General features: G+C 43.4%; 1 protein-coding gene across 1 annotated transcript in view; it reads right to left on the bottom strand.

Annotated features, from left to right (window-relative positions):
* The window catches only part of CPED1 (cadherin like and PC-esterase domain containing 1), a 269,952-nt gene that overhangs the window by 81,641 nt on the left and 170,206 nt on the right, over positions 1-18,105 (bottom strand). Inside the window, 1 exon segment of the mRNA XM_085654157.1 lies at positions 3,487-3,604. Coding sequence (XP_085510283.1) covers positions 3,487-3,604 — 118 coding nt within the window.

Below are 18,105 nucleotides of genomic sequence, written 5' to 3'. Positions count from 1 at the left end.
ATATGTGAGAGAGTAAAGGGGAAGTGTGTTGAAAAGATTTTATTGATCTGCCGCCACACGTCATTCCAGAATTTGTAAGTCACTGGGCATGTAAATAACATATGTTTAAGATCTGCTAGTGGGGCCGAACACGTCCAACAAGTAGAAGGCACAGAAGAGTCAATCGCGCTCAATTTAGCAGGGGTGATCAAAAGTCTATTATAGATGAAAAATAGCGTCTGGGTTGTATTAGCTGCTCGAGACGACTTCCTTATCTTGATCCAGATTTTCTGCCATATGGTAGGAGAAAAGGATTCCTCTAAGTCTGTCTCCCAATCCGATTCTACTTTGGATTTGCCCTGAGTAGCAGGAGTTTCTCTCAATTTTCTATAAATTTGGGAAGCAGAAGAAGAGGCAAGTAAACAAGGGAGAGGAAGAGGAGAAGGGATAGTGTGAGTGGTAGATGAGGAAAGGGAATCATAGCTACTCTGTGCAGCTACACGTATGAGATTATATTTCGGTTCAAAGGAGACTGGTAAAGAGAAACGAGATTGAAGAGTATAAAAAAGAAACACACGAACCTTCATGAAACAGTTGATGAGTCCAAATAAGACCAAGGTCTCTCCAGTCTTTCCAAAAGAGTGTCCTATTTTTTAATTTAATAAGAGGGTTGTACCATAGGGGGGAATGCAAGAAACGTGAGCGATCATCAGAACCATCCACAAAAAGAGGGGAAAACGCTTTCCTAGAATTTTTAAGAATGGGAAGGGAAAAGTTCTTGGGAATGTGGGACAAAGATATAAATTCTTCAAAGGTGAAAGGATGAAAGAAAGAAGACTCAATATCTACCCACAAAGGTTGAGAAGGGGCATCAAAATTATGATCAGATAAAAGGGGAACAGAGTGTTGGAGAAAAAATGAGGCATGATACGTCGCGAAATCTGGAAAGTTAACTCCACCTAACTGCTTAGGGCATTTGAGTCTGGCAAAAGACATCCTAGGTTTCTTATGATGCCATAGGAACTTGGATAAGATGGAATAAATATTTTTATAAAAAGATTTAGGTATATTGATTGGAAGATTGGACAAATAGAACAAAATTATCGGAACTAACATCATTTTAATAGAGTCCAATCTACCCCACCAAGATAAAAACAAAGGGTGCCACCGAGTTGTAGAATCTTTTAGAGTTGCTAATAAGTTTTTAAGGTTTAGTGCGACAGTGTCCTTAATAGAGGGTTTAAACCACAAACCCAAGTATTTAATCTGAGTCGGGCTCCAATGAAAGGATGAGGTCAAAAAGTCAGCGTGGAAACAGAATTTATTTAGTGGAAGGATCTCACACTTGTCTACATTTAACTTATAACCTGACACCTTCGCGAACTCAGCAACTTCGGATAAGAAGGAAGGAATAGAGGATTTAGGATTAGAAATAAATAAAAGTATGTCATCCGCATAGGCCGAAAGTTTCAAATACTTATCCCCATATGGAAAGCCGGTGATCTTGATGTTTTCTCGGAGCTTTGTCAGAAAAGGTTCTAATGCTAAAATAAAAAGAAGAGGGGAAAGGGGACAACCTTGTCGGACACCTCTAAATAAGGGAAATGAAGAAGAAACAAGGCCATTAGCTAATATAAATGATCTAGGAAAGGAGTATAATAAAGAGATGTATGCGAGGAATTTCGGACCAAAACCAAACCAAGCAAGAACTGCAAACATAAACTGCCAATTGACCCTATCGAAAGCCTTTTCGGCGTCCAACGCAATAGCAGCTAAAGAGTGAGGGTAGGAGTGAGATTTACTTAATACGTTAAAAAAGAGTCGAGTATTGTCCGAGAGGTGACGGCCTTTGACGAAACCACATTGCTCCTTTCCAATCAGGTGAGGTAAAATTTTATCAAGACGGAGTGCCAGAATTTTTGCAAAGATTTTGTAATCCAGATTACTTAGAGAGATGGGTCTGTAATTCTTACATAGGGTATGGTCTTTATTTTCTTTAGGAAGGAGGCAAATCAAGGCTTCCTGAAAGGAGCCCTCAGATTTTTGGGAAGAGATAAAAAAGGAGAACAGTTGATGAAGCTTAGGAACCAGCAGCTTAGAAAAATGTAAGTAGAATTCGATTGTAAAACCATCTGGTCCAGGAGCTTTGCCATTTTTAAGCACTTGAATGGAGTCCTGAATGTCTTTAAGGCTTATATCAGCCTCCAAAGGGGCAAAGTCAACATCTGGGAAAGAAGGTGAGGGGATAGAGGATAAGTATTGACCTATATCAGTTGACAAGGGAGGGGATTCCGGAGTATAAAGCTTTTGATAAAAATTTGTAAATTCCATCAGAATATCCTCATCTTTATGGAGTGTGATGTTAGATGAGGAAATAATAGATTCTATTCTTGTGCGTTCCCTCTTAACTTTAAGGTATTTGGCAAGAAGGTTGCCAGCCTTATTTTGAGCCGTGTAGTATTTGGCGCTAGACTTGAGTAAGCATAAGTTCGCAGTTTCAGTAGAAGCTTTATTGAATGAAAATTTAGCCTTGAGAAGTTTATCTAGATCAGAGGGGGATTTAGTCGCGTAGTAGGAATGTTCCATTTGCTTAATTTGTAAATTAATCGATTGTAAAGATTGGGAAGCAACACGCCTTTTATGAGAGACAAAAGAAATAATGAAATCCCTAGAAGCAGCTTTAAAGGTATCCCATAACACTTGAGGGGAAATCATAGGAGATTCATTTTCGGTAAAAAATAAGGAAGAGAACTCAAGAAAAGCCGGGGTAAAATTGGGATCTAATAAAAGAGAATTGTTAAACCGCCATCTTCTAGTGCCTTTTACAGGTGGAAGTAGGTCTAGGTGTAAGGAAACTGGGCGTGATCGGAAATTAAAATAGAACCTATTTCAGAATGGGTAATATGTTGAATCAAGGCTTTAGAAATAAAAATGTAGTCGATCCGGGATTGTGATGAGTGGGCTGGTGAGTAGTATGTGTATTCCCTGAGTGTAGGGTGGCAAAGTCTCCAGGAATCAACGAGAGACCGTTGGGAGAGAGTAGAGGTAAATTGAGTGTGCATCAGAGAGGGAGAGAAATGGCACTTGGAGTGACGATCAATAAGGGGGTCTACAGTCATGTTACAATCCCCTCCTAGGATGAGATAGTCATTAGAGGATTGCATCAATGAAGTGAGCATCTGTGGCCAAAATAGTTTGTCCTGTGTAGTAGGAGCATACACATTGAAAATAGTGACAGGAATGTTATCAATTAACAAAGATGCACTCACCCATCTACCCTCAGCGTCCTTGGCCTGGTGTATTACCTTGATATTTAAGCGTTTATGGCAGAGAATAGCAACACCATTACGTTTCCCTGAACCAGGCGATGCAAAAACGTGACCCACCCAATTACGACGTAACTTGGCAACTTCAACTTCTTTTATATGTATCTCCTGTAATAACACAATATCCCCTTTCAAATTTGCTAGGTGAGATAATACACCACTAATATGTTTTAACACCCACCTTTGGTATCTCCGCTCTCACATGCTGGTAGCTGTGCTTGTGACATTGTACTGAGGTATTCTGCAGCCAAAGGTTTTAATCCACAAGGTTCCTCAGGGTGAATTATGAGGCCGCAATCCTAAAGAGAACATGAAATCGTATGAGAAAAACAGATTCCAAAAGAGCATCGCCTAGTTAATGCACAAAAGCTCTTGAAACAAAGGCTGGAAAAAGAGTCCACCCTTCACGCAAAGTTACACAGATACTGACCAATCAAATGCTGACCCATAGTCTCTCCCCGTAGTTGTTTTTTTCTTGATTACATTAGCTTCGGTTACCTGCTAAAAGTGTCTCTAGCTGGACATAACATTGTTTGGTAGAAAACCAGCATGCATTACTTCTACAAATGTTATTACTGTAATGTTACATTATTTCAAGTAAGGTCATTGGTATTTAGACGTGAATGCATGCACCCGTAATGGTATGTGTGGATCGATTAATTGTGAAGTGCATGCAAATTTGTGAACTGTGTTACTAAGTTACAGCATGTATTTGTAAGAGTACGCGGCCATGCCCTGACCAGAGAGCAATAATGAATTTTAATTGACACACAGAAATAGGTATTTTCTTCTCTCTAATGAAACCGAAAGTTTTGTATATTGTGCCAGTATGTACAGAATTCACAGATTCACAATACATTTCAATACAATTCTTTGCAGCAAAACGCTTTTACCTATCCCTATATTTTAATGAAATGTAAAATAAAAATCTTTATATGAAAAAAATGAGTTCAGTCTAACAATGCAGTATTTTAATAAACGAAACAAGAACAAATGATCATGCTTGTTTATAAGCTGAAGAGTACACACAGGTATCTGCCCAAGGTCACACAGGTTGGGGCACTCAGCTGAAATGGGAGGTTATAGTAAATCCAATTATAGTCAGATTTCATTTTACAAAAGATCTTCCCGCAATAATATCATATACAGAATGTCGAATACCTCAATATTATCCGAAATACCCAACCACCAGTTCCAACTGGTTGAAACAGTCTTATTTGATGCAAACAATGGGTTTAGGAATACAGAGGCAAGCAAATATTTATGGAACTTGGTCTTATGTACAAAGTACTTTAGTTTTCCCAAACCCTCAATTAAAGGGTTTGCAACTGTCAATCACTTTTTCTGATGTACTAACCTCATTTTGTGGTTCAGAAACCTTTTTCCAAATCGTAAAATGGGTTTAGAAACCCATACCGAGGTGCAATTGGGAAGGGCATCGTTAAGTACCTTCCTTCCAAATTGATAAAGTACCTGTCAACGGTTTGTGACTCTATTTCCGGTTTCAATGCTGGTCGTGAACTATTATCTGTTACCAACTCCCAAGTTGGGGTAGTAACTGATTCTTACACAGGAAGGGGTCCTTTTTGTACCTCTTCCCCTCTGGGAATCAGTGTGACAGCTTCAAAGGGAGTAGACAGTGGTCCAAGGGAACACTACGTGCTCTCACTGAAGGTGAAGAAAACGTTTTTATTTTTAAAGCAGCCTGGGGATGCGTTACACATGCAGCGCATTTTCCTTCATTGTGCCGGGGTGCACCTTTAAAAAGGTTTTATGGGGAATGCGCTAGCCCCAGGGCAGCCGCAAACTCGTTCTGGCCTGGGGGCAGCGCATTCACGTGGACATTCACGTGAAATACGGAGAAGCTGCTTTGAATCTGCTCCATGTTTCACTGTGCAGACAGCAAAATGCCTGCATTTTTAAAGAGGATTAGAGATACCCTTGCAGGTGGATGCAGTAGGTGACTGCACCCGCCTGCAGGGGGATGTTCTGGGGGTTCATAGGACCCCCTTTACGCCCTCCAGAGGGCTGCTCTCCTCTCAGGGGGTGCACTGATAGTGCGCCTCCTGAGGGCTTCCTTGCCTCTGCCCCAGCGTCAGTAATACGGCGCAGGCGCAGCAGCAAAGGGATCCCCTCATTTGCATTAGGCAGGCCCCCATCCAAATGAGAGAACGCCCCCTTGAAGATAGCACTGGCTCTTTATGTGTCCCAGCGCTATTGGTATTACAGAAGGCGCCAACAAGCACCTGTGGTCTCTTCTGTATTAACAACGTGCCCCAGGGAATGCAAGGTACACACAATCACCCGTTGTGCCCCCGGCACTTTATGTAACACAGCCCCTGGACTGCTTTAAGAAAAAGTATTACTCTCTCATAGGACCTCCTTGTCCCAGTCATTACCATAGTGAGGGGGTCCCGCCTCCCAACATGCACCTAACAAGCTTGTCCGTTCTTTATTTTTTATATAAGCCCCACCCACCTGCCTCCAGGCCTGCTTGTTTTCCTGTCCCGAAACAGGCAAGATAAAGTTCTATGACATGCTGTAAGGTACGTGTTTGTTTGTGTTTGTGCATACTCATAACTGTATTTGACGCGCGCTGCCTTCTCGCATTGACGTTTTCAGTGGTAGCTCATGTGTACGTAACAGCTCCACTCGCAGCCACACTACCCGCGCATGTGCTTGGCTGGGGCAGGGAGCATTATCTGCTGTCTGCGGGCAGGCCGAAAACTGTTGGGAAGGTTCTGGCAGCATTTAAACCCCACTTCCGTGTCTGGTTGTACAGGGCTAAGGTGGAGGCGGCAAACCTGTCTCTTATGCTCCCGAGGTCCTTTGGTGAGTGACAATTGGTTGCTAGGAGATGGATATAAATAGGATGTTGCTGCTTGGCTGGTCGAATCCTGTTGTTTGTAATCACTGTGAATGAGGAGTCTCTGGCTGCACCTGGGAAATCTGTTTCCAAGAGAAAGCTTGTTCAAGAATTGGAGGAGGAGGATTTATTGCAAATTTCCAGGATTGCTTTGCAGGATTTAATTAATTCTGAGGTACAGGCTGCCTTGATTGAGTCTCAGGCAAAAACAAAAGGGGGAATGTGCTGATGAGATGGAACATTCCCCTAAGGGCAAATATGTGCAGGGAAAAGTTTTCTATGATATGTTGGTGCATATTCGGGACGTGCTTGGTTTTGAGCCTAAGCCTGTGGTGGATGATGGCTTTTATTCACAGTACAGTGCCCCTGTGGTGGATGATTTGCCCTTGCATGATATCATAAAGGAGATCCTTGCCAAGGAGTGGAAGGATGTGGATAAACAAGGTATTCCCCACTTCTTAAGCAAGCAATATCTGTTGGCACAGTTTGATGACCAGTTTCCGCAGGTCCCAAAGGTCAATTCATTCTTGTCCTCTATGGCATCTTTGTTTTTATTGTCTTCTGAAGAGGCAACCCGGTGGAGAAGAAGGTGGAGGTTGCTTTGAAGCACGCTTTTGCAGCTTCTAATTGTGGGATCAGGGCCAGTACTTACTCTGCCTATGCCTCCCAGGTCCTCATTAAGGATTTTGAGAGACAGTTTGACTGCCTTCAGGATCAAGGAGATCCAACACCTGTCCTGGCTCATATTGAGGTGTTGGCTCAGTTTCTCTCCGACGTCACATTTGATACCTTGTGGGCCTTTCCCTCCTCATTGGGGGTGGCAGTGGCTGGTAGGAGGTCTCTGTAGACAAAGTTATGGCGGCGAAGGCAGCACAAAAGGCGTTAATTCATAGGTTTCCATTTGAGGGTCCTTAGCTGTTTGTGGATGAGTTGAACATTATGGTGGTGCAATGTTCTGCTGAGGAGAAAAAGATGTTGAAGTATTTTCAGTCTGTGCAGAATACAAAGTCTTTCTTACTTAAACAAAATTGTCAGGTGGTGTTGTACTCTTCTCTGCCCTTTCGTGGATGGGCTCGAGCTCACTGGGCCACGTTCACCAACAAATCTCGACCCCAGAGTCAGCAGTCTTAGGGAACTAGTCAAAAATGTCTATGCCAGAGTAGGGGTCAGGCTCAGGGTGTTGCAGGATCAGGGTTTCCAGTTGATTTCCAACTAGTGGGTCCTGTCGATTATCAGCCACAGGTATCAGATTCCATTTGTTTGTCCTCCTCGAAGGGGTCAATTTCGGGATACCCCATTGTCAAAGGACACTCTGAAAAGGACTGCTATGTTGTCATGAGTGGAAAAGCCACTAACAAAGGGTGCCATCATCAGGGTGCAGGCAGCGGAGAAAGGTCTCAGCTTCTACTCCATTCTTTTCTTGGTTCACAAACCAGATGGTTCTTCCCACCCAATATTGGATCTGAAGGCCTTGAACAGGTTGGTGAAGGTGGAACCATTCCAGATGAACACTTTGCTGTCCATAATTCCTCAGATACAACAGAGCGATTGTTTGACAACCCTCGATTTAGAGGATGCCTATTTTCATGTCCCTGTCCATCAAAACAGCCAGCAGTTTCTGAAGTTTGCTGTGAACGGATCACATTTGCAGTTTCAGGAGTTACCCTTCGGACTGTCAACTGCTCCTCGGACTTTTACCAAGAAATTGGCACCAGCTGTGGGTGTTTTGTGGCTTCAGTGGTTCTTTGTTTTTTCCCTATCTTGATCATTGTTTGATCTGAGCTTTCTCTCTCCCTAAAGTTCTGCTGGCAGTGGAGGCAACCATGGCGCCGTTTCAGCAATTGGTCGTCAAACTGATCCTGGTAAAATCACAGCTGGTCCCTGTTCAGCGGTTGCAGTTTATCAGCGCTGTGCTCAACACTCAGATGGGGGCGTTTTTTCTTCCTGCTGCAATGTCTTCTGTTGGCCCACCTGTCCCAGCAGTCGGCTCCAGCTCGGACTTGGTTGCAGGTCCAGGGGTTGATGGCTTCCACCACGGCAGTGGTTCCCAGGGCTCGTCTTCACCTGAAGCCTCTCCTCAATCATCTGTTGTCCCACTGGGATCCCTCCCTTGCAGATTGTGACTCACAGGTTCCTCTCACCCGTTCTGGTTCAGGAGTTGGGATGATGGCTCCACAATCCCAACTTGGAGAAGGGGCTCAGTTTCCAGGTACCTCCTCCCCTGTTGTTGACGACAGATGCCAGTCTGTGGGTCCACACTGGAGTCCTTGGAAGCCAAGAGTCAATGGTCTCTGAGGTAAAGGGCTCATTCCTCGAATTGAAGGGCGTTGGCTACAGTCTGGGAGGTGGTGCAATTCTTTCAGGACCAGTTGCTGGGAGCAAACCTGTTGGTTCGTACAGACAATCAGGTGGCTCTTTGGTCCCTGAATTGCCGGGGGCACAGAGTGCCCCTCTGAATCTTGTGGCCTCACCGATTTGCTCCTGGGGAAGACCCATCTCAGGCCTCTGAGGGCGGTCTACATTCAGGGTCAGTTAAGTTTTCATGTGCACAGCTTGAGCCGCAACCTGTCTTCTTCGGAGAGTCCTGGGTCGACCTCTTTGCCTCTCACCACAATTCCCTCCTTCTACAGTTCTGTTTGGAGGTGGTTTGTCCTCAGGCGTGGGAAGTGCATCACCTTTCAATTTCTTTGCCCTCTGGCCTTCTGTATGTGTTCTCTCCGATTCCCCTCCTCTCGAGGGTGTTTCAGAAGATTCAGGTGGAGAGGCTGTTTGACATCCTGATTGCCCCTTTTTGGCCTTTGGGTCCCTCTGTTTCTTCAGTTGTCCCAGGGCAGGTTGGTTCGGTTCCCAGTGATCCTGTCCCTGCTTCAGTTCCCAGTCCTGTCCTTGCCCTGTCTGCCAACTGAAACTGACGGCTTGGCTCTTGAACGCTTAACGTTGAGAGTCTTTGGGGTGTTCTTCCCTGGTGGCGCAGAAGAGTCAGAAGTCCCACAGGGATTCGACTCTTACGTCTTACAATAAAAACTGGGGCTCTTTTGTCAAGTGGTGTGCCTCTCAGGAGGTGGATCCAGTTGCTGGGGTGCTGGCGAAGATTCTTGAGTTCCTAAAGGATGGGTTTTTGAAAAATCTTGCCCCCTGTATTCTGGCTGCTCAATGGGCTCATATCCATGCCTGCAGGGAGTCGGGGAATGCCCTGGAAGGTATTGCTTATTTGGTGGTTCGGTTGTTGCAGTTTGTGGCTCTGTTGGTTGATGTCTCCAGTGATAGTTCCTTCCTGGGACTTGCCAACTGTGCTTCAGGGTCTCAAGTTGTCCCCTTTTGAGACTTTGTTGGAGGCGGATTTGTTGTGGTTATCTGCTAAGTTGGTCTTTTTGTTGGCCATTACTTTGGCCCATCGGTTGAGGGAATTGGGGGCTTTACTGGTTTCCTATTTCTATTTACAATTTCTGCCAGATAGGGTGATTCTGCAGTTGGATCTGGCCTTTCTCCATGAGGTTTCTTCTAAATTCCATTTGCTGCAGAAGGTTATTCTTCCTGATTTTCCTGAGGAAGAGGATGCTCAAGTTCCTGCTGTTTTGGATGTTCGAAGGGCTCGTCATATTTATCTGCAGTGCACTCAGGGGTTTCTCTTTTCTGCTGCTTTGTTTGTGTCCTTTGGCGGGGTGACTAAGGGGAAGTAGGTGTCTACTTCCACTATCAGTAGGTGGGTGCGCTTGGCAGTTTGTCTGTCATATAAATCTTTGGAGTTGACTCCTCCGGCTCAGGTTCAGGGCTGTTCCACTAGGTCTGTGTGCACTTCCTGGGATGATGCTGCAGGTGTTTCTATCTGTATTTGTAGGGCTGCTACCTGGCAGTCACATCTGACTTATATCAAGCATTATCGGATAGATGTGTTGCATGCTTCAGTAGATAATTTTGCCGTTGGTGTTATGAAGGCAATGGTGTCTTAATCTTGATTTAATAAAACTTTGAGTTATTTGTTGAGCTTTTGGTGCCTAGCTTCATTCTTGTGTTAGAACTTGTGAAGTCCTCACTATGGTAATGACTGGGACGAGAAGGTTCTATGAGAGGATAATGTGTTGTTACTTACCAATAATCTCAAATTAACCCAATTCAGGTCCTCCTCATCCCTGTCATGTCCCTTCTCTCCCTCTATTGTTGTGTCTCGTCTTGTTACTAGCAGGCGTGGAGGTAGGTGGGAGGGGCTTATATATATAAAAAAAAAGAACAGACTAGAATGTTAGGTGCCTGTTGAGCGGCGGGAACTCCTCACTATAGTAATGACTGGGACGAAGAGGACCTTAATTGGGGTAAGTAACGACACAATCACATGGATGGTGGTCTGCTGTGCCTTGTAGGCCACCATCGCTGTGACTGTAGCCAATAACAAGAAGTTACACACTGCAAACCTGCTGAATGAATATTAAGATGGCAGGTATTTCTGCCACCCCCTGCAATTTAGTATGTTGTGAAACAATCGGTTTGTATATAGGTCTATTTTCAAAATCAGATTGCATTTGCAAAACGTCAGTGCAAAATTTGGGACCACGTTCTTCGAATGTAATCTTTGTAGACCAAGCCCTTTCTACTCAAGAAACCTGGCCCTCTGCCATAGTTGTACCATGCAGAGAGCTTTAAATGTGATGTGTTTGTCTGCCAGTACCCAGTGCAACTGCCAAAGTTGTGCGGTCAAGAAAAAAAGTTCACTTAGAATCTGGCAGATTGATTGGGTGGCAATGTTTAACAAGCATTGACAAAGACAACTGGTCTTATCTTTAATATGCAGGCACTTGCCCATTGGTTTTGCTGATGCTTCTTTGCATTGAGATACTTTATGGCCAAGCTTTTTCAGTTGGCTATCCATGCATGCGTGTAGACACACGGCCAGCCATCTAGGAATGTTTTTTGTGAAACTACAAGGATAATCAGTCTAGGATGGATTGAATTCTTGAAATACATATTGAAAGCAGAGCTGCTGGTCTGGCTCACACTGTAAGGCTTTGAAAGGCAGGAGCGACATTCTTCCTGGTTCAAAAATATTTGGTGCTCCCACCTATCCCCCAAAATAGAATCTAATGCATGCCACAGGAATGAGCACCATAAGGCCCGGCCAGTTTTTTACCTCAGCAATGTGTAAAAACACTTAGAAGGCCAATAAAAAGGAGCCTTTTTTTTTTTGGACCGAAGGTGTTTTGTGATAGCTTGGTTTTACTGTGAAGAATGTGGCGCTTTTAGCTGGTCTCAGTGTGCGAAGCTGGAGCGGCACTAGACAGATCTATTGTGACATCCTGGCCAAGCTTTTGATGGTCTGCCTACAATAGAAAGAATTAATATGAGCTCATGTTGGCCATGTGAAATATTGTTACACAACTGGAATACAGTGATCTGATCTTTGAAAGGTCTGCTTCGTCCTGATTCTGGCAAACTATGATTCCTATTGCCGAAACGCATCTAACTATACTTACTGGGTGGTGATCATCATGGAATATTAAAACATATGCTCAAAACAGTCCCATTATAAGACATTTGCCTTACCATTTGAGAAACAGAAGTGGGGTTCTGAGGAACATCATCTGTAAATAAGCCTATTCATTATGTAGTACGTCCTTAAATAAATATATACGTAGGACAATTGCGCAATGACCATTTGGCAATGCTTCTTGTAGCCTGGTGTAAAAGTGCAGACTCAGATTTATTTCACTTGAAAATCATGTAAATAAAAGTTGCTACTTCACCTTGAGTTGTTGCTGAATTTTGTCACATATGGGTGGTGGTTAATTGGTACCATGACTTAATATGTGATCACATTTGTAAAGTTTTATCTTTGATACATGTCAGAGGAATATATGCAGAAAGACCCATTTCTGAACTGTTAGATCGCAAGCTGTTCAAAAATAATAATAAACCCTGTGGTGATTAACTTCCATGGAAGGACTGTTTGGTGTTGCTGTAAATAATTTAAGAAGATCCCTTTAGGGAACTCTTCCTATTAATTTTAACGAGAACTAGGGAAGCCAACCACTTAGGACCATGGGAAGATGACGCACCAGGGCCTGGCCCGCCGACAGGGTTGGTGACACCGAACGCTGATCTTTATGTCTTACCCTTCTACTCTTTTTCCTTTAGTACTTCAAATTGCTTAACCTGCACATCCTGAGCCATTCCGTTCTTCGGATCGGTCAATGGGATCCGGCTACTTCTAGGGTGATTTCCACTACTGTCTCAAGCTGAGCTTAGCACCCACAATCTGGATCGTGAGATCCGCTTCAGGTCCTTAGTGTTCCCAACACAGCACCTTTGCAAGGGATGATCTTTGCGTGGTGCCGAGCACCCGCCTCCCGGAAGCTTGCTCTCACTCTATGGGGCCATATTATCCAGAAGGGCGATAACATTATCGCCACTTTAGCAGCAGGAAACTGCCACTAAAGCGGCTATAAGGGGCTTGATAATATGCCCTAGAGAATTCCAATAGAAGCCCAGGTTCTGGTGTGAAGGACCACAAACCTGGGCTCCTATTGGAATTCTCAAGGGCATATTATCAAGCCCCTTATTGCCGCTTTAGCGGCAGTTTCCTGCCGCTAAAGCGTTGATTATTTTATCGCCCTTCTTGATAATCTGGCCCCATGTTTCTTTTCCAGTCTTTCCTACGCACCTAGAACATTGGGGCTCAGACAAACCTGAGGCATACCCGCACATCCGTGTAGTGACTGGCTCTCTTTCAGCGGGCTTAACATGTGTGGTACAATCTAGTTTGGCAAGATTACCAGTCCTCCACTGGATTTTATAACATTTTATCACTAGAACTCTAGTATGTATCAATGCCAGTTTGTGTTTTAACACCAGGGTGCCATACTGGAAAGATGAATAAAGCCAGCAGTAAGTTGAACATTCATTCCACTCTGAAACAGGAGATTTGCAGCTCCTGAGTAAAAATCCCAACAAGGCCAACACAGATTTCCATCCTTCCACAGGGCTTGATATTAGTACTATAAGCGGTTAGAAGTAGCATCTGCTGTTTGCAGCACTTAGAAACCGCTCAATATATGAACAATTCATTACTTTTATTATTATGAAATGTTGACACCTAAATAATCACATTTCTGGACATGTTTCAGGGCCATAGTCACCACCAGTGATTCAAACCTGGGTTTAGTGTGCTGGATGTGTTGTGCTGCTTGCTGGATGATGGTGTGATGAAGGCTGAAATATTGTTGGGTCATGAACTTGCGAAGATATTCCTAGATATTTCTTTCTAAATGTACGTTCTCGGATGTAAGTATTACTTAAATACAGTGTTTGGCTCATAAATAGTACATGTGCTCCAGAGTGACAGGTCAAATGGAGCCTGTTATTAACAGTATATATATCAAGTGAAAAAAGCTGTTTAACTCATCCAATGCGAAGTTCCTCCTCTCATAAAAAAGTGCACATTTATCAGTTTTTTATCGATTTGTTCAGCTAGATATGCAATTTTGATTTTAATAATTTGAATCATGGAGGCGAGTTAAGCGTCTAATCAGATATTTCTTCAGACAACGGTAGTGAAATAAAAAAGAACCGAAGAAAATACCAGCTTTGTGCAATGCCTCTGTGTGCCTTTGCCAGGTATTCACCCACTTTCCATTCGGCTATTATTGTAAAATCATAATAGCACCAACTACACGGCTCCTGTGGCTGCTTCACTGAATACCCTTCCTGGAGTGGGGTGTAAAGCAACGTTTACCTTTAGAAAGAGCATAAAGCCATGTTTGAAAACCTGTTTCCCATGGGCAGAGGATGGGAGGAACCGCTTCGTGAATAGACATGCAAAATAATAGGTATAATGTCCATCCTGGCTCCATTGTAAAAAGAATGTCTTGGAAAAATTATGTGACAATGCAGTTCAACATAAATTGTTCCACTGGCTTAAAAACATAACAAACAAAATTCAAAAATGCCATTCGGATACCAGTACATTATGCAAGCTTCCAAAAAACAGAAATGTAGATCAAAACATGTCCATAATGTTTACACAGTTTGTCCATTTTCTATTCTGTTTTTTTCTATTTTTCACACACACACATATTCCATGAAAAAACAAAGGTTAAAGCAAGGTTATAGTTAGGTGAAAATGAGCGACATAATATATGGGGTAATTAGCAGTGCAGTGGGCCCCTGATTAGTGTGTGGGCATCTTATTAGTGTGTGCATTTGTTGTTATGTATATAGGAGTGAATAATAGAGGGTCTTCTAATTGTACGCACATTTGGGTAGCTGATAGTGGGTGCATGGGTCTTTGGTGGTTGGTGTGAGGGTCTTCCATGGTGAATTTATGATCATCTAACGTTAAGTGTGTCGAGGTTTGGTGGGTGTGTTTGGGCATTTGATGGTTTCTGGGTGGGTGCATGTGAGTGTTTGATGGTGTACCTCTGTGGCCGTGTATAAGTGTCTGATGGTGTGGGTGGATTGGTGATTTATGGGAGTATATTGGTATGCTTAGGTGTTTGTAGGGGGTGGATGTATGATTAAACGGATGGTGTGTGTGTGTGCATAGGTGCCGAATGGATGTGGGTATATGATGGTGTGTGGACTTCTGATGGTGGGTGTGGTAGTGTAAAGCTGGATATCTGAGGGTATCATTGGGAGGGTGTGTGAGTGTGGTGTTTGATGCTGTGTGTTTCTGTTTGATTGTGTGTTTGCAAGCATTAGAAGCTTTGAGACCAAGCCCACCTCTATCAAGGCCAGAAGGAGGATAAGATTCATTACCCATGCTATGTTTAGCCATTGGGCATAGGGGTTGTATAACTGCCCTCTCCTGTGTTTTTAAGAGTACGGGGTACACGTTGAAAATGACAGAATTATTTGTCTTTGCGCCTACAACATATTACCAAAGCGAGCACAGAGGCAAAGAGGTACCACATAGAAGTTAGACACAGTCAGTGTGCCCACTCCTCCCGGACAGCACCCTTTGGAAGAGAGTCATAGGGTGTGTCCCAGAAACCCCACTGGGCATACCCCTACAGGCAGATGCAGTCACTCACTGCACCCACCTGCAGGGGGATCTCTGCTCTCCATTGAAATACAGACTGGTTGCACAGTGAAAGGTGGGCCAGTGGCTTCAAACACCCAGTCCATCTTTCACTAGTGTTCACTTTCCAGTGCTGGTCCAGGGTAATATTTTCACGGTTATACAGCACTCTGTCCCGTCCTGCACACAGATTAAAATTGTGAATGGCGGCACAGAGTAGAACAGTGCCCCGTATCCTTAATGCAGACCCTGGGCTGTACAATCTGTATAGAGGAGGGCATCACTTTTACTTTACATGGGCATGACCTTAATTCAGTCATTCTCTCCATGGGAGAATTCAGTGATGTAGAGAAAAATAGGACAGAAACCCATGAACGGCTCTATCCTATGCCTTCCTTGTCAAATTGAGAATAACCAAATCCCCTTCCCAGGCCATGTGGATTGAGGTATCGTTGAACAAAATCCCAAATAAAGATATCAAGCCCCAATCGATCCCCACCTTTGCCATATTTTGCCACAGTTGTTCCGATTCAGAGATTCTGAAACCTGGGCAAGCTCGAGGAATGCTACATAAAGATGTCGTTTTTGCTGCTCTTCTTATTTGGTACAGAATCCCGCTCTAACGCCAGCTTTATTCAACTGAAGAACTCCCTTTTCAACAATCTGTTTCAGGGCCTTGCCCAAGATCCATGAGAAATACACTTTGACACATATTATGAGGATTTTGGGGCCTATATACCTCCAGATCAACAGTCTTTTTTTCCATGATATGGACTAATCTAGGGCCCGATTCACAGAACTAATCTGAGACAAAATCCTAAACTTACTACTTTTGGTATTCTCAGAATGCACTTACTACTTTTAGTTAAACTTACTACTTTTGGTATTCACAGAAGGCATTTAGTAGTAGTAAACTAACTGTACTACTACTAAATGCCTTCTGTGAATACCAAAAGTAGTAAGTTTAACCAAAAGTAGTAAGTTTACCCAAAATTAGTAAATGCATTCTGTGAATACCAAAAGTAGTACGTTTAAGATTTTGTCTCAGATTAGTTCTGTGAATTGGGCCCCTAGTGTCTATAAGTGACTCTGTAATCCATCTTCTGATGTTTAGAAAAAGTGACATACACCACTAAAGAGGTCTAGTAGTGTCATACAAGCCACCATGCTGGCCAAACAAAAGCTGGGGTGATAGCCTAATGTGAATCAAGCATCTTGAACAATACAGACAGATACTCCCCATTTTTCATCCTAAAGCTTTAAAAGATGCGAAGCACCCTCCTAGCACCACATAACCTCAAAGTAGTCTAGAGTTCAACAAACTGATATCACCGTGGCAAAGTCAGACCATAATCTGAACTCAATACTCGATGCTACTGCCGAATGCAATGCTCTTCTCAAGGCTGTCAAGTACTCCCTAGAGGTCCTCATAGCCAAGACTCCTCACTATACAAATAAATTGACTAACATCAGTACTTCAGGGACAAAACCAGTCCTGTTCCAGTAGATTTCAGACAGCGCAAAGGATGGTACGGTCGAATCATTGGAAGAATGTTATCTCGGGCCTTTGCCCTGCAACATTCTGTGAACATAGCAGAAGGCTTTAAAGGATATCCTTTCCTCTACAGGGAGCCAGTGAAATGTTTCCAGAGCTCGCCCTGTGGGAGCAAAATTGGGGCTGTTCAGCAGCAAATGGGCTGCTGCCTTTTGCACCTTCTGAAGCATATGCATGCTCCTCGCGGAGGGCCCCAAATAAAGGACGTTGCAATAGTCCAGTCTCGAAGTCCCAAGGGCCTGCACAGCCTTTTTTTTGCGCAATCCGGAATAAGCCCGAGAATTTTCCTGATCATTTATAGGATCCCAAAACATGTACCTGTAAGGGTGGAGATTTTGTCCGAGAAAGATAGGGTAGAGTCAAACCAAACTCCAAGATTTTTAACTGTGTGGGTCGGGGACGGTGGGGAACCCAGCTCACTGGACCACCAGATGGAGGACCAAATAGATGGTTGCTTCCCTACCTCTAAAATATCAGTTTTGCTAAAATTTTATCTCAGGCAGCTGTTTTTCATCCAGTTAGCCAAGTCAGCTAGACATAGCTACTGGAAAATTAGCATGGAAAGCAAGGAAAGAAAAAGTTATGTGTGAACCCCCTTTTCATAAGCGTTGACAAATGTGTAAATGTGCACCATGTACATTGACAAATGTGTGTGCATTCCTGCAAAGCTACTGTAGTCATAATCGGTGCTTTAAATGGGGTAGTACTTCAGGGACCGAGTAGCTGCACTTTGTTAATTTTCAAGTGAGAGTACCTGCACTTCATTAATTTTCAAGTGAGAGTACCTGCACTTCTCGGCAGAGGTCCAATACGTATAAAGGGAGAGTACCTGCACTTCTCGGCAGTGGTCCAATAAGTTTGATGGGAGAGTACCAGCACTTCTCTGTAGCAAGAATGTACTCTGAATAGTAAATACCCACACTCATAAATTCTCACTGCACGCATTGGTCATACTATCCCCGGATGGCTCTCCAATGTTTTGTCGAATTACAAATGATGTGGCATCTACCCTGAACGTAAGTGTAAACCTGAACAAGCTGTTGTTCGATTTTCCTCTGAGCATTTAGTAGATCACAGTTTGTGTACTAAAAAGGAGTAATGTTTTGGGTCAAATTGTATTTTTTAAATCGCGTAAGATTTAATAGTGTTTATTTCAGTTCAGTTCAGTAATACTTTATTCAGCCAGATGGGCCTTAAAAGACAGAGAACCAGCAATACACAACAAATTGATACAGCAACATAAAAAGAGAAATTCCACAATTCGTGTTTATTTACATTGCTTCTAGTGAGATACGCAGCTGCCGTCTCTGAAAAAGTGTTCTTGAAATGGCTTTGCTCCTCTCATGTGTAGTCGGCAGTTAAGCAGGAGTGT

The sequence above is a fragment of the Triturus cristatus genome, chromosome 4_1, assembly GCF_964204655.1.
Source record: "Triturus cristatus chromosome 4_1, aTriCri1.1, whole genome shotgun sequence".
Taxonomy (NCBI): domain Eukaryota; kingdom Metazoa; phylum Chordata; class Amphibia; order Caudata; family Salamandridae; genus Triturus; species Triturus cristatus.
This window is presented reverse-complemented; position numbering and strand designations above follow the sequence as displayed.